Genomic DNA, 18027 nt, shown 5'->3' on the forward strand with positions numbered 1-18027 from the left:
AGACGTCATTCACTTCCAACACAATACACATAGGAGTTTTATTTTCAGAATTACAATGTGGAAATAGATCCTTAAATCCACGACAGAAACGCGGGGGATCCAATTCCCCAGTATCACTCACCTTTCTACCGTGGATTTAAGGATATCCTCAAGCACGTGTTCCTTCGTGCTACATTGGATATACATACATATACATATACATATACATATACATATATATATATATATATATATATATATATATATATATATATATATCTATATCTATATCTATATCTATATCTATATATATATATATATATATATATATATATATATATATATGTATGTATAGTATATATATATAGATATATATATGAATATATATATATATATATATATAAATATATATATATATATATATATATATATATATATATATATATATATATATATATATATATATGTATATATTCGCAGACCAAACATTATTCCACAAACATCGCTTACTATCCAGTTCACTATTCCTCAAGAAAAACTTACACCCAACGGGAATTATAACTGGTAAATGTTTCGTCACAGACAGAATTCGACCCATTGCCTATTGTTAGTACCTGTTGTAGTCTGGCAGCCAGCGGCTCCTTTTTCTTCTGACGTTTTTAACAGTTATAAAGATTGATTTATCGAAAACTATAAGCACTACTTACGACTGACGTCATACAGTCATACAAAAGATAAACATATATTACAAAAAACATCTCACATTGCCAAGAAAAGCTCAAGGTTGATTTTCCATTATTTTTTACGTTAGCAACTTTTATACTAACTACAACTAAGTGAACAAAAATTCTTGAATGGGAGGAAAGTTAGATTTATTCTATTTTTCAGTACTCTTAAACACTTCGGCAAATACTGTCACGTTTTGGGATTAAACCTCAGAGTAAGATTTCTTAAAGCAATTGTAACTGTATATTTTCTTTTTTTATATTATCTTTACGCCACGAGACAAAGAAACTTTAAAAATAATTAGATAAACATAATTATGGAAATATAATCATACGACTCCCTCCCACAACAACGAAACACAAGAGACACTGAAGAATACGATTATAAACTCCAACAAATACAACCATTCAATAAATAATCGAATTCACGGCAGTTCTAATGTGGCACAGATATGGGCGTCTAATATTCACAATTTCATTTCTTGAAGCATGGGACCATTTCAAACACTGGTTATTTTCATAAATACAATGTACAATTAACTTGTGAACTCAACTTTATTTCATACTTTGTTCAGTCTTAATACTTTGTTAAGTTTTACGAAATACCAATTTCTGTTCATCATTATGACACTAACGAAAAAAATGGAAAAAAAGTAACGCATATCTAACGAAGATTAAAAGATGCAAAAGCTTAAAAAGTACAGATATAAGTGGGTAATGCAATGAGTGTTATGATATTGTCATGCTCAGTAAGTTGTTTATACTGAATCAACCCTTATAAGGTTTAAAAGAGACCACTGAAAAAGCATCTTGTTTGAAAGTATCCGGTGAAATAGCAATACGTTTAAAAGTGATCAGTGCGGAAGGAGAGTCCAGTGCTTTCCAACAAGAACTCCCAAGGTAGTAGCGGAGTGAGGCAGCGGAGTGGTCTTGCGGAGTGAAATATTTCTCGTGCAAATACAATCAAGCTCGTGCAAAACGCAGTGGATCTCCCATCGAAGGTGAAAAGCTTGAGCAAAAAACTATACGAGTGACGAAGGGAAATCCTCCAAAAAGTGCTGTGCGCGACACCAGATGCGAAGGACAAAGCCAAAATAGGTATGATCGCCGTGATTTATCAAATGCATTAGCTGTAGGTTTCTAAATCAAGGAGAGAGAGAAAAAATAACTGGTGGCAACTTGAAAGAAAGTGGTGAATTTCAAAATATTCTTGATAAATCTCAATATTGGAATACCTTTGCCCGGCCTCGTTCTCGTTACTTCGGGCCACTTACTTTTTGAGGGAGCACGTCCTCACGGGATTTCGCTTTCGCTTCCCGCTGCGAGGATCGTACCGAGGATCGGACCCTGGGTAGTCCTGCGGGGGCGGCAGCGCGCTTGTGTTCAGGCGGCTGAACATCCTGGTGAGGACGTCGGCGCTCGCGTGGAGGATCTCGTCGGTCTGCTGCTGCATGGCCAGCTGGTCCTCTTCATTGTGGTTGTGCGAGTGCTTCTGCAGCACGGCCAGCTGCTCCGTCGTCAGATTCAGGTTGTCCATGCAGGAGCAGCGGCGACCTTCCCGGTTGTAGCCGGGAGTCGGGGAGGTGCGCGAATTATCGCCGCTGTTGGACCAGTTGCGCTTCTGCGGACGGAATTTGCGCGGCCACTTGTCGTAATTGACCGTCGGGTGCATGTAATTGACCTTGTCATGGCCAATGGTAGGCGAGGAATCCCTTCGGCTGATTCTGGCGTAATTCCTTACACCGTACATGCCCAGCATGGCTGGCAATTGTTAAAAGTCGTTTCTCCGAAGAATTTACAATTGAGTTGTGTGGCTACCAGGATTGGTAACACTTAATAGATACAAAAAATCCATGGTGTCGTGTCGATCGTATTTAATTTTTTTTTTTTTTTTTAGTTTTTTCTTATAATATTCGTTCACTTTTCGTATCAGTTTTCGGCATTTGCATATCTGACGTCATCTAGGTAGTTGTTAGTTGAAGTAGGATAACTTAATCCATAATTAACGAAGATATTACTTAAAATAATTTTCTTCAGAAGAGAATGTGTCCGAAGAACTCACATCACTGCTGATTATAATAACGGTTGCTTGTGTAAACGAACTTACTTAAAACTTAGTTAATAATTCTAATTTCCATCATTATGAAATAGTGTATTAATAAAGGGTGCCTGAAATCATCAATATATTTTAATTAAACAACAGAAAAAATGTTAGCACTTACCAAAATTGAAAATCAAGGTTATAAATATAAAAAATATAAAAATACAAATGTCTGCATGAAATAATAATAATAATAATAATAATAATAATAATAATAATAATAATAATAATAATAATAATAATAATAATAATAACAATAATAATTGCATGATGAAACCCAGAACCCCACACTGTAATACCACCCAGTCGAATTGGAGGACTATGATAGGCCAAAAAAAAATAATAATAAATTTCAGGCTAAAAGTAAATTGCCATAATAGAAGTTAGCACAACTGTTACACTCACACACATCCTTTAATAACCCAAACAATAACGAGAACCTTGTGCACATAGCTTCCAGTCCTTTCAGTCATCTCATACAACTGCACAATAATTTATCCCTAGGAAGTTGCCACCTGTTTACTATCAATTATTATATTCCAAACAATCGTGAATCCTGTTAGTTAAACCCTCTTTTTCAACCATTTCTGGCACCCAATTGATCAGTCATTATTTACGGTAGGTATCTTTTCCTGCCATCAACTTATTTACAATTACAGCATATATTCTCTACCTGTATTTTTTTCTTATTTACAATACAAGGATAAAACTTCTCAATACACTTTCAGTTCTCTCCCTTTCCGCCCAAAGAATCAAACGGATCGGAGAATTTACTTCTAATGACTGATTCTATAGCTCTTTTCTCCAAGAACATTCAAGATGCTTCCAAAAAATTACAAAAGAAGAGTTGGCTTAATAATACCTTCACAAAAACTTGTTTCCCAGTTGCTTTCTTTTTCATCAGCTCTGATACGCCCCTTCTCTCGTTTTGGTATCGTTTAAAATGTTTATTCCTAAAAATATAAAAGAATCTACCATTCCAGTTCATCCATCTTCCCAGATTCACTGCTCCATTTTCTTAACATCCTTTAGTTTTATGATTTCTTTTTTTACAAAGAATGATTTATTTTTAGCCCCTTATGCCAATGGTCAAACGCTTTCGAACATTTTACTCTCATATCACTAATCATTCACATTTATCAGCAGCTGCCTTTTATTAATTAATCACTTAATCAATTTATCTACTTATTTATTTATCAATGCTTTCTTTTTTAAAAGCATGCTACTTTCACTTACTTTAAAAGGAAATCAGGCACTCCTCAGTCTCCAAATACAATTCCTCAACTTGCATTCACATCAAAGAAGCTACTAATCGCTCACAGCAGATTTTCATTCCTATCCCGTGAACGAGTGGCTCTCAGAATGTCATTCACCACCCCTTCTTTCCAAAATTGTCTAACTCAAAAGATGTATTCCAAAAATATGCATTTAGTACTCAAATACCCTTTTGTCTTCCATATTAATACATAACCTTTACATATATAGATTAATTTTATAGTGCCGTTTTACACATTTAAAACCGATTGTACATGCTAATGGATATTAAACCAAATAAAAATGGTCACAATCCCCGACCCCCCTCCCGCCCACCACCCTCTGATTGAGAACCACTACCGTAAACCATAGATCCTTGGTCCCTCAACAAAGCATCATCATTTCTATGGCAACATTCATCTAGGTACAAAACATCACACTGTGAGTTATCCATCTACTTTTAAACATTCTGCGTGGCTTCTTTTTTTTTAACGTAATTTGATCCCTAAAACTTGTTGCCGGGCTAAATTTGCTGTTGTCACTTCCCTGTCAAGACTTCCTCTAACGTTTCTTTTTCTCTATTAAGTTTTATTTTGTATAGTGAGCAACATATATTTCCAGAATTCAAGTTTTCGCGGTCATGCTTTCCCTCAAAAGAACGCTCCCCGCCCCCTCAAATTATTCGCCAAGAACCGTTCCTTCACTGAGCGACATTTAATTATGTGGCCAGTCATTCAATTACTTTCAATCCTTCAACTATTCCAGCCACCTTCCAATTCTTCATCCATGGATTGCTTCCTATCAGATTAGCTCCTTATCTTCTTTTACACCAATCTCCCTTAAATTTTACTACTGTTTCAAAAGATTTTGATTCAACCTGACTAACTCTAAATTAGTGGTTCCCAACGTGGGGTGCACGCCCCAACAAAATATAATTTGATTTTTCAAAGGGGGGGGGGGAATTTGAGAATGTTTAAACCAAATTAATGGCCTTTTAGGCTTCCTCCACGTGAATATATAAGAATATATATCACCACAGGGACATCAGGATTTTAGGGGTGATTAGGTGGGGCATAACAAAAACAAAAACAAAAAGTTTGGAACCACTGTAAATGGGCAACCGTCATTATCCCAATCTCTCTTCATTACTATCTAGACCCCGACTACACAGCTTTCAACTTCTCAATTTTCCCTTTTTACTGAATCCAAATTTGTCTTTCATTTTGAAACATTCTTCGCCCGCGCCAATTCTTACCTCTTTCCTCCGTTCTAAAGCTCCTCTGTCTACTCCTGGTTCTTTTACCACCAAATACAACAACCTACGCCTTTCACTTTCGGTTCCTCTATTCTCACTCTGGCCACTCACCTTATCGCCATGATATTCATCACCTGACTCTTCCTTCTACTGCAAATTAATCCATTACTGATGAATCATTTACATTTTTTGCTCTTTTCGAAGTAATCATGAAATTGATAATGCATTTCCAATAACTTAACCAGCTGTTCCCTCCCTTCTCGTTCTTCTAAACATCCATTCCTGGCTCTCTCTCTCTCTCTCTCTCTCTCTCTCTCTCTCTCTCTCTCTCCTCTCTCTCTCTCTCTCTCTAACGAGGAATACGTTTTATACCTCTAAGGTTTAATGGCTAATCGTGAGGATTATTTGCATTACAAAAGTGTACAACTGATTAATGTTTATTTATCGTTACTAAAATATTATTTAGAGCTTCTACTGCAGTAATAATTGTCAAGTCTGTTATGGCAGTGCAAGTTTAGATTAATACCACTACGTATTGCATGCTTGTGAAATGAAATAACTACTGGTTTATTAATACTGGCTGCATATATTAAAAGTAATTTTATCATGAAAAATATTGAGAGGAAATTGAACACAATGAACCGTTTAATTTGCACAATTTTTGGATCAAACTTTATATTAGAAAAAAAACATACCTTATTAAATAAAGGGTGTGCAAAATGGAGTAGTAATAAATACCAAGATAACTATAATAATTACCAAAAATTCCAACTGTCTCAGAAACCAAACTGAAAATACTTCAGTGAATTCGTATACAGTAATAGCAATAATTGCAGGAATGTCTATCGGTAAATATGTAAAACGTTTATAATAACAATAACAAAAATGTAAAACTGGGAAAGCTTATTGCTATGATATAGAATGATTGAGTTTTGAATCATTCTGAGCCTAACTTGGCAGACACATAAAGTAATGTATAATTTTCCGTGGTTGATGCGTTACTCTGGAAAACGAAATTAAATCAAGAGTTATTAATTTGACGGTCATGAATTTCTATGAAAGAAATAAATACAGACTTTGCCGTTGCGTAACTAAAGCTCTCAGTACAAACAAATTCCTCTATAGCCGTAGTATGATTACGACACAAAGTTCATGACACCTTATAATTCATTAAGTCCCTGGGAATGAGGCTGCTGGCCCCATGCCATTTTCTTGACCTCAGCTGAAGCTAGGAATAAACTAAGGGGCTTGCACGCGTAAGCCAAATACTTTACTGATGAGATATATGTATGTATATGTATATTTTATGTGTATATATATATTATATATATAAGTGTATATACAGTATAATATATATATATATATATATATATATATATATATATATATATATATATATATATATTAATACTGTACGTATAATACAAACATACGCAAGTACATATATACACAAAGACACAAACACACACACACACACACACACACACACACACACACACACACACACACACACCACATATATATATATATATATATATATATATATATATATATATATATATTATACATATATGTAAAACTCGTACTTTTGTGGGTACGACACTCGCCTCACTAATAAGATTAACCACAGATAAGCAGGTGCCTCTTTTCAACTGAAGAATAAATGATGTAACTGTTAATTAACTAACCGGTGAGTGTCATCCCAAAAGTTAATTCCCTAAAATTTGAAGCATAACACTTTTGATAGTTACATATTCAAGAGGGAGTAGCTGTATCATGGTTCTTTTATTTTCAAAGGAAAGAAGGCAACGAATAATGAATCAACAATCACCACGTGGAAAAATCATGGAAACGAATTGGCATTTTAATCCAACATACATAAATAAAAACAGTGATTTTATTTGAATATCAAATTTCAATCAAGTTTTAAAGAACATGAAACATGTGTTCCTTTCCTTATAGGTTTAAAAATGATCATTATTATTTATAACATACGCCGTCTACGTGGATTAAGCCACAAAAAGGACATTCATTCAAAGTGCAAATTACCCACGAACAGGCTAATGAAATACTCCAGTATTCCTGAGACCCGAGGTCTTTTAAAACACAATTACCAAGGAAAACAGACTACCATTTGAACGGGAATTCTGCTTGCACATATACTCACATAGACCACGCACTAACACTTCAGTCCTAAAGTTCTGAGTAAGAAAATAAGCCAGTATATGGATATATACATTTCTCACAAGGATACAAGTGAAAATACACAGAAAACACAGACACACGCACACAAATACAATTTAAAATTTCGTAAGACTCTCAAGACAAATTGCGCAGGCACCTGGGAAAAGCGCCGATACCTTTTATATATACTACACACACATACGACTAAAGGCTCCAGGTCCCCGAGGGCTTGCAAAACGATATAAACAAAGTATCTTGAGGAAGCAGTGGATACATTTCGCAGTAAAAGACGTTTGATTCTAAAAGTAAACCACACGCGCGAGAGCGGACACACACAAAAGCGCACATGACTTTAGCTTTAAATCCCCAAAGGCGAAATAAATAAAGGAGAAGAGACCTGAGCCAAGTTTCCTTTCTTAGTGAAACTCGATAATCTTTCACAAGGGGATAAATTTTCACGGCAAACTGCATCACGATAAAAGAAACCGCCTCAGTGTCAAGAAAGGAAGATCAGAGGATAGCAGATAGCAGACTCCAAACGGCAAACAGTCATAGAAATTTATACATACATATCTATCTATCTATCTATATCTATCTATCTATCTATCATATTATATATATATATATATATATTATATATATATATATATATATATATATATACTATATATATATATATATATATAATATATATATATATATATACCGAAATGTAAAATTACAGTTCGTCTATTTCTGAAGTTATCTTTGACCGGGTTTTTTTTATTATTATTATTTAGGCTTCATTCACGTTTATAATAACAAACCGCAAACCGTGATAATGAAAGCTACATCAACAACATCATACATTTATATATATGAGTGTGTGTGAATATCATACTTCTTTTCCTCTGAGTTTTCCTGGGTCCAAGACCACTCACTTACCATTCCGGCAGGGAAGTGTGTCCGAAGCCAACAAAATGACGAGTCCGTCGGCACTTAAATTCTCCGTACTGGAAAGGCACGGAAACAGAAGACGGTGCTCAGAGATTCCATGGTCTAATAAATAGAATGAAAAACAAGATGAATGTTGATACAAGTGCGGTCTTTGCTACGACCTTCCTTCTCTCTCTCTCTCTCTCTCTCTCTCTCTCTCTCTCTCTCTCTCTCTCTGTAGAGGACACTGACTCAAAGGTTAGGGAATAAGAATAAATGTGTATGTACTCGTAAATATATATATATATATATATAGATATATATATATATATATATATATATATATATATATTTTGCTTGAGGGAAATTTTGATCAAGATTTAATCTAATTTAGTAATAAGAATTATTGTTGTAAAAGCGGTAACGTTTCACAATTGTTTTTATTACAAGTAATCAATCGCTTCTTCATAACTTCAAAGACACTCTCCAATGATGGTTGTTTATTGAAACAAATGATTAAGTCAATTACTGACAGCCTTGCACAATGACTCAATCGGTTTACAAACAAAACATTATTCCGATCCATTTAAACAATAGGCTTGTCATGCGTCGTAAAAATCGGATTAGAAAAAATCTTTTGAAGGAAAAATTCAAAGCATACAATAACATCAAAGAAAATCCTGGGCGGCTAACTCCGTGCAAAAAAAAGGTTATACAATCAATTAATTGAGTTTGTACTATTTATGTCTGCAAATCTTTACCGGGAGTGTAAATTGCCAGTTCGTCTATTTCTGAAGTTACCTTTGACATAGTCTTTTTTCATTATTATTATTATAATTATTTAGGCTTCATGCTTAGAAACTAATTAGGCACCTTAGTGTGACCACATGAATAACAAACCACAAACCGTGAAAATGAAAGCTACATCAATAACAGCAGCATCAGCAATAATAATAATAATAATAATAATAATAATAATAATAATAATAATAATAATAATAATAATAATAATAATAATAATGGGAAAGTAAATCCACAGCAGTGTGCCTGATCGATTTTGTTATTTAAAATATACACAGCAGAACGCTTCCGATGACCTGCACGGTTTTCCTTGTAAATCTGACTAGAATTACAAAAAGTTGTTTGAAGATGTGTAGTTGGCTCTTCCTGTTATACCTTCATTCTCTAACGGCAAACCAGCTAATCGCCTATATCTTCTGAGAAGCGGTTCGGCTCTTGAATGTGTATATATTTTAAGCAACAAAATAAAACAGGCATACTACAGTGGATTTTATTTCCCATTTTATTGACTCATGTGATTATGAGTTTTTTTCGACTAATAATAATAATAATAATAATAATAATAATAATAATAATAATAATAATAATAATAATAATAATAATGATAATAATAATAATAATCTAAATCATATTCAGCAAAGTTTGAACATTAATTAAAACAAATAAATTTAGGATTTTTGACAATGCATTTTCGTACAATTGAAATGTTCAACTAATATGATTACGTCAACTATCGTACTTTAATAATAGAAGGTTATCATATCTGTATTGATTAATTCATCATCATCATCATCATCATCATCATTATTATTATTATTATTATTATTACTATTATTATTATTATTATTTATTTATTTATTTATTTATTTATTTATTATTATTTATTTATTTATTTTTTTATTTATTTATTTATTTTTTTTTAGAAGAGTCCAATTACTAAAAAACCGGAAAAATAAGGTTTCACTGCTTAAGATTTCACTGTCCTTATGTTGCCCAGACCAAGATAAAAATGTATGATATGGGAAGAATAAAAAAAAAAAATAAAGTTCCGTTTTCCTTCGAAACTTCCTATGAATCTTCAAAGAATGGCGAAATTGTTTCATTAGTCATCTTTAATTCAGGAGGAACTGATATTAGGATAAATGTCACTTTATCTGGAACAGAAGCCAAGAACTAATGTTGAGAGACCTCTGAAAGCGAGCGGAAAATGCTAAAATTGAGTTTGAATACCATCTCCAAAGGTAGGGACTTAGCTACCTATATAGTTCTTAATATTGTTATTATTAGCAGTCCCTACAATATTGTTCGCAAAACGAATGGCCGCTACCTGGCTGCACAAAGAGGTTTTAGAAAAAGAAATATGCATCAGTAAACCAGAATATTAGATATAGATAAGAGAGAGAGAGTAAGAGAGAAAAAAACATGAACGATCAGAACAAAAGAAAATTGGTGCCAGGATTCCGGAAGAAAATAAATCAGTGCCAAAGGGAACCAACAAACTTTATATTTTCTTGATTCAAACAAAGTTATCAATATTATCATAAACATGATAACGAAGTCTGGAACCTCCAAATCTAATTGCATATTTGTAACATGAGGTAAAATGGGATGCAAATCGTCAATCCCACGACAGGATTCCCGTTGGAAATGTTTTATCACGGATTCCCTTGAGAGGGCGCCACACGAAAACGTTTTCTAGCATATTTTAGCATATTCCCGGCAAATATTTTCTGAACTGGCGGCAAAAACGAAGCAGATAGTGTTCGAGCCCTTTTTGTTAAGAAGGCCAGGAAAAGAGTTCCCGTGTGTTCCCGTGACAATACCCCTTGAGCAGCTCATGTTTGCACTAGGATGACGAACGTTTCCTACAGTTTTGCCACAAATATTGGCCGCTTACTACAGGATGTTTCAAGATGGCAGACAGCGCTCTCGAGTCGTCTTTGATGGTTAGCTGGGCCCTTAGGTCCATACCTCACATCTTTTTACTTCTAACATTTAACCACGCCTACATTTTGCCCTTGGCAGGGTGAGGTCTTCATCATTCTAAATCAACCATCCAGCCGCTTTCCGGTCTCTCTGAAAAGAGACTCGGTACAGTTTTCTTACGGGATAACAGAACAAGATCTTAATACCAGGCCCCTCCGGGACGCTCATGCGCTTCATTTATCGCCCCCAAATATCCTTGTAGAATGAACTCATCCGGAGAGAAAGGACGTGATCAGCCTACTAACGCATGTTCGGCCGAGTTAAAACGGCCGTTGAAAGCCTCCGGGTAAAAGTCAAAACTTGCCGTGTTAACGAGGACATATTTTCCGAAGTTATCCTTCTCATTACACTATTGTTAATGAAAACTGGGTTCCCAGTTCAGTTGTCATACTCATAATATTAAATTTCATAATAATGATATTCTTTATGATGAACACCTAATATTATTAGTAACAGTAATGGAGAAAGTCCACAGCTAACGCTTTTGTTGCTCTTACCAGAAAAAATGAAAAACATCTGACAATTTGTTACTAATTCACAATTTATTTTTCTTGACAGTGCTGTTCTTTTCACAGTGAGGTGAGTAATTATGCAATTCTTCTACGACAGACATTAAGTACAACATCAAAGTACTTCTACAACACATATATAACTACGTGATGTGTAGAGACAGCTAACTACGAAACGAATGACATTTGAACAAGAATGAATAATGTAGAGGATTTCATAATAAACAAATAATCATTAAGACCTCTAAAATTAAGCCGTTTGATAATAAAATGGAAAATAAAAAAATTATGTATAAAACGGACTAATTAATAGTAATTAAATGATTAACTATAATTAAACTTAAAACTGCGAAAGAGGAGGATCATAAGAATGAAGCATAGACTTCATCATCAATACCTAAACACAATCGAAGTGGCAAAAGCCTTCTAAGATACAATTAGGTGACAAAAGTTCAACTGTAAATGCCACTTTCTCAGACTATTGGATTTTTTTCTTTAATTCTGAAATCGTAATCGCTCTCTACGTTCCGTTCAACATATTTTGAGGGCGTGAGCTGAAAAACAGAATAATAAATCAATAGAAACACCTATAATATGACAAATAATTACAAGCTGAGGATTATCACACACTGAAGGTTTGTGTGAGCTATAATTTACAAAACAGATAATGGGAAAAATACCTCAGGACTTTTAGCCGCTCTGAAGCTGAGCTAGGACCCGTGACGCACGAAAACGAACTTTGGGATACGTTCCTTAGAAATCTGTTCTACAATTCATTGTTACGAGCTTAGAAGATGTAACTCTCTCTACAAAATTAGCTACAACTACAGAGCATTAAAAATCTTGGAACTACCGCGATACGAAATCAGATGGACTCTATAATTCATCATTATAAATTTTGTATATGAAAAAAAATTTAAGCTTCAAATAGCACAACGAAATTAGCTAGGCTCTGCAACTCAGTATTAATAATTTATAGGAAGAAATACCTGTGAAGTCTACAAAAAAAGCCCAACGAAGCCAGCAAGAATCTACAATTCAAGACGAATTATGAAAACAGATAACTTTGGAATTCAAATCGAGATACGAAATTATCTATGAACTACGTAATAAAGAATGCAGATAGGGATTCCTGGGGACTCTCTCTCAGCTAGGGTCAACATAATCAGAAACCTTCAATAGTTGTAATACGAGCAAGAAGGCCAATGTCACAAAGGTCAGCCAAGATCAGCACAAGGAAAACCTTGAGAATGTCACATCAAAAGATCTGGGATGATTTGACGTGGAAATAAGACATTAATGGAAGTCTGAAAGTGGCATAATTTGGCGTCGATCCAGTCGTAAATATTGACTGACACAGAGGAGAGTACATATAATATAATGTAGCAAGCAAAGACAGCCGGTCCATGTTATACAGCAGAGAGAGATTACTGGTCCGACAGGAATAGCGAGCAAGGCAATAAATCACTTCAAGGTCAACAACTATGACACTGATGGTAAAGCAGGAAAACCTGTGAATGGAAATATAACGATGAAAAGAACAATAAACTGGAAGTTGGGGTAGCACGAGGACACAGAATCCACGATAAAAAGTAGTCGTGTCAGGGAAAAGACAAGCGCAAGAGAATAAGTAAGGAAAATCACAAGAGAAATAAATACAGAGGACAAATACATTATGAAATAATGAAGATCAAAATCTAACAAAACTTAAGGTAAGGCAAGACAAACAAAACAAGTCTAGGACCCAGCAAAGCGTAGCGAAAATAGTGCACTGTGGAAAAATGTGAGTGGAGGAAATGACGTAAAATATTCAGAAATAAGGATAAAGTTAACAAGCCCTGTTACCACATGATGAAAGATATGGAAAAATAATCCGACACCATGAGGCAAAACAATGACAATGAATCACAGGCAACACGATTAAACGATAATGGTAAAATGAATTCCAGGCCTCTTGGCTATAAGACAATGACAACATATAAATCCAAAACCCTCACAGCAGACCCGAATGGGCATGTGATGGCTAATAATAAGGATACAACCAAAGGTGACGATAGAAAAAACCTCAGGCGATAATGGGGATATAAGGTGATCTGCGAAACAAAATGGTCAAATAAGGGTCGATGCTAAAGCGATAAGAACTGTTTGCCGAAAAAAAATTAGGCTGGAAAAGTGAACTCGTTAGCTTAGCGCAACAGTATTTCAATTGCAAGGAAAGTAACATTAAAAAAACATGTGCTCTTGATATACACCGATAAAATGGTCAAAATACAACTTAAAGCAATGCCTGACTAAGAAGCAAACAAACCTGACAATGAACTTTTCATTTCCCAATGGAAAAGACAAACCTTCTGCACCTATCAACAATTTTTCATGACATCTCAAGACAGAAGACATGATTCCCGTACCGAAGAGAAAATTGTTCTAAAAACTAGGTCAGAGAACCACGATGTAACAACAGAACGAAAATTCTTACCGAGTGTCAATACTAAGAAAATATCAAGTCTTATTATTATCAATAAAACCACTTGTACAGCTTTTGACGATGTGAAACATTTGAAAGAATTTAGGTAAATATCCATATCATAAGGTTATAAACAGTAATTATGTTCACGCCTTAATAATTGCTCTATTAGTCTGAGTTTTGGGAATTAGAAAACAAATTAAGATACAAAAGAAGGACTTCCAAAATCAAGAGCAGTAATAGAACAATCGGAAACAATCCAATAGCTTAGGGACACTTTTCAGCAAGTTTAGTAGAAGTGAAGTACAGGATGAATTGCCTTCAAAGTCTAACAACGGTTCTCAAAATTAGTTTCAATATTTGACAGTAAGACAGTACGCTACAGCAAAGGAGTACAAGGAACCTAAAGAGCAATGAGAGTTGAAAGATGAGTTCATTCACTCACACACCCATCGAGAACGTATAAAGCTACTGAAACTTTATAACAAAACAAAAATAAATGAATCAGCAATAAGCGAGCTTACTGTTAACAACACAAGTACTACAAGGAGTAGCAAATCCGGGTAGACTGCAACAACAACTTCCTTTCTTTATGACTACAGAGTACAGGAGTAATCACATCTCTTAAAAGAATAATAATTATAGCCTTACGGAAAGAGAACCATGGATCTAGACTTAAACAACAAACAAATATAAATGATAACACCAGCAGAAGGGGACAAACGATGAGGTGAAGGAGAGCACAAATGTCTTTTTTTTTCCAGTCTTTTTCACTAGAAGTACGCCATCATGGGACGGAGGTGCCACCTACAGGAAGGGAAGGGAAGGGAAGGGAAGGGAGGGGAGGGGAGGGGAGGGGAGACAAACATCTTTCTCGACTTACTTGATGGCGCACTGCCTTTCCTGTCGTTCGCTCGGCCTGTACCTGGGGTCAGTGGGAGGATGATTCGTAGGAGGGGGGTCGGCATTTGTGTTAAGACACGTGAACATCTTGGTAAGGACGTCGGCGCTCGCATGGAGGATTTCGTCCGTCTGCTGCTGCTGCAGCAGCCAGCCATCCTCTTCCGCACTGCTGTGGTCATGCGAGTGCCTCCTGAGGGCGGTGAGCTGCTCGGAATTCAGGTTGAGGTTTTCCATGCAAGAGCACCTGCGGGGCGCGTCCGAAGGGGACTCCAGCGTCACCTCGGCACTGTTAGTCCAGCGTCGCTGAGGACGGATCTTACGAGGCCATTTGTCGTAATTGATGGTGGGGTTGATGTAGTTCACCCTGTCATGGCCTATCGTAGGCGGGGAGTCCCTACCGGACATGTTCGCATACCGCCGCATGCGGAACTTCTGTCCGTACATTCCCATCATCTTGCCGGTGGTTCTGAAGATCTAACTACAACAGCAAAAGGTTTGGCCCCCGAAAAAGGGGGCTACGAAATGGTCCTCTCCCCAGGGACCCCTTCCCTCCCTTTTTTCCTCTCACAGTCTTTGCACCAGCCGCAACATCCTCGACGACTCCTGCAGAATGTAGCACATCTTGGGGAGAATCACTCCATCCTTGAAAGAACTGTCCCCAAATTCAACTCGGACTTTTATCCGAGACAAAAGACGCAACTATAATTAGACTTTCGCGGAACTACTGAATGTGGAGTATTTCCATCACTTACACAGTAACGTCATTTTTCAACCTTTTGAGAATTATAAAGCATACAGCGATATGATGCCAAAAATAAACGGCTGAAAATTAAATAATTTGTCAAGATCTATGGTTATGGCATATCCTTGTTCCTCTCCAGAAGAAACAAAATGACGCTAACTCTTACCATGAGTTTTCCGGATAGAAATGAATGCTTCCTCACACTATTGAAACTCGGACTGTCATTTACAAAGATCGTCAAATATACTATAAGTAACTCTTATTATTATAGTTTCACTAAATATTAAGTACTGAATTAAAGATAGTAACCACACACATAAGTATATCACCTCTATCTGCAATGGACAAATAAAACATTTTCCTATTTCATTCATTACAGATAAATGTAGTCCAACAGATTTTCATTCATTTTGGAATAGCTCCTAAAAATATAATTCATTAATCTAGACTGTTGAGCCAAGATAAATGAAATTGTCATAATCGATAGACCAGATTAAAATAAAATTAATCCTGTTTCTTCTTTCACAGGTATACTACCTAACAAATGTATGAGATGATCATTCAAAACATCAATGAAAAGACATGCTACCGACATTAAGTCTCAGTGGCTAATTAAAAGGTTTCCAAGTAAGACAGATTTCCAAGACCATTTATTCACGACGACAGATAGAGAAAGGGAAAACAATTTCTTATAACTTTGACCCAAAATGTGGAATACTGCGTGTTCACTAAAGACGGGTATTACACAAAATTGAGTTATATCTGAATTTAAAACTTCTTCCACAAAAATAAACGAAGAAAACCAAAGAAATGAATAGTCGACAAATTGCTTTAAAATACATAATTAAACCGGGGTCCAAAAATATAGTAACCAGCGTTTGTAATCAAAATTATTGAGATACGAATGAAAAAAGAAGAGCAATTTGTGTAATATAATAATAATAATAATAATAATAATAATAATAATAATAATAATAATAAATAAATATAATTATTATTATTAAATATTATTATCATTATTATTATTATTAATATTATTATCATTATTATTATTATTAATATTATAATATTATTATTATCATCCACGTACTCTACACTGATACCGTCATATTCCAAACAAGATTTTCCTTGGGAATAATCAGTGAGATACAGTAGTTTTTTTTCCCATAACCTTAACATCTTGACCCCTGTGAGGTATATGTATTTAATAAAAAATTTTAAATGGGTTGATCTTAATGATCCATTTTAGTTTAGTTCCCCTGAAGTATAAAAGCGACTCAGTCATTTTCTGTTATCAAATCTCTCTCTCTCTCTCTCTCTCTCTCTCTCTCTCTCTCTCTCTCTCTCTCTCAAGCTGAATCTCATTACTATTACATCGTTCGTCCTTGACATTTCTTACCATCTAAAGATAGCTACGCTGTTCTCTGTAAGGATACTGATTATTGGCGATATTTCGGCGATTTCAAAATGAGGACCCTTCCCTCTAAAAATAAAAAAAAAAAAAAAATAAAAAAAAAAAAAAAATAAAAAACCCTTATCGCACTGAAGACATCGTCCGATAACTGACGCCAGAAGGGGATGAATAATGCTTTATAGGGGATAGATAGTACTTTGTATAACTGAAGAGGTTCACAATAACAGACTGGACCTGCTCTGTACTATAGCTGCTTACGTGAGTTTTTAAAAAGTTTGGCTTCTTTTAATATCGTGCATATATTATATATATATATATATAATATATATATATATATATATATATTATTATAATATAAAGGGGAAAAAGTAACTTTTGGCTGTCGGTTCCCCCTTGAGTGTATGTTATCCTCGTCAGGGTAGAGTGAGCTGAATATCAAACGACATTTTTAGCTTGATATTTGTGATTAATATATATATATATATATATATATATATTATATATATATATATATATATATATATATATATATATATATAGTATGTATGTATGTAAGTATATATATATACACACATATATGGTTAGCTAGTTTATATGCAACATGAAAATAAATATCTAATAAAAACAAATCGTACATTCAGGCGCATACGCACATATCCACACAACGAGAAATGTGGGCTATTATTTTGTACTTATGTGTATATAATTCTGTACGTGACTATTAAAAATAAATATTATAAAAGATTAACTATGGTTCGTCAAAAAGTTCCTTTATAAAATATTCCTTCACCCAAA

General features: G+C 34.8%; 1 protein-coding gene across 10 annotated transcripts in view; it reads right to left on the bottom strand.

Annotated features, from left to right (window-relative positions):
- Positions 1 to 16136, bottom strand: part of LOC135222880 (slowpoke-binding protein-like) — a 232133-nt gene extending 215997 nt beyond the window's left edge. For 3 of the 10 annotated variants that reach the window (XM_064261243.1, XM_064261241.1, XM_064261240.1), the window contains exon 1: positions 15057 to 16132. In XM_064261243.1, the coding sequence (XP_064117313.1) occupies positions 15057 to 15529 (473 nt within the window). In that variant the 5' untranslated portion in view covers positions 15530 to 16132. Of the gene's footprint in view, positions 1 to 15056 lie in introns of all 10 variants that reach the window. The other 7 variants (XM_064261246.1, XM_064261242.1, XM_064261244.1 and 4 more) reach the window with 4 other exon arrangements.
- Between the last annotated feature and the right edge of the window lie 1891 nt (positions 16137 to 18027).

The sequence above is a fragment of the Macrobrachium nipponense genome, chromosome 8 (genome assembly GCF_015104395.2).
Source record: "Macrobrachium nipponense isolate FS-2020 chromosome 8, ASM1510439v2, whole genome shotgun sequence".
NCBI classification, from domain to species: Eukaryota; Metazoa; Arthropoda; class Malacostraca; order Decapoda; family Palaemonidae; genus Macrobrachium; species Macrobrachium nipponense.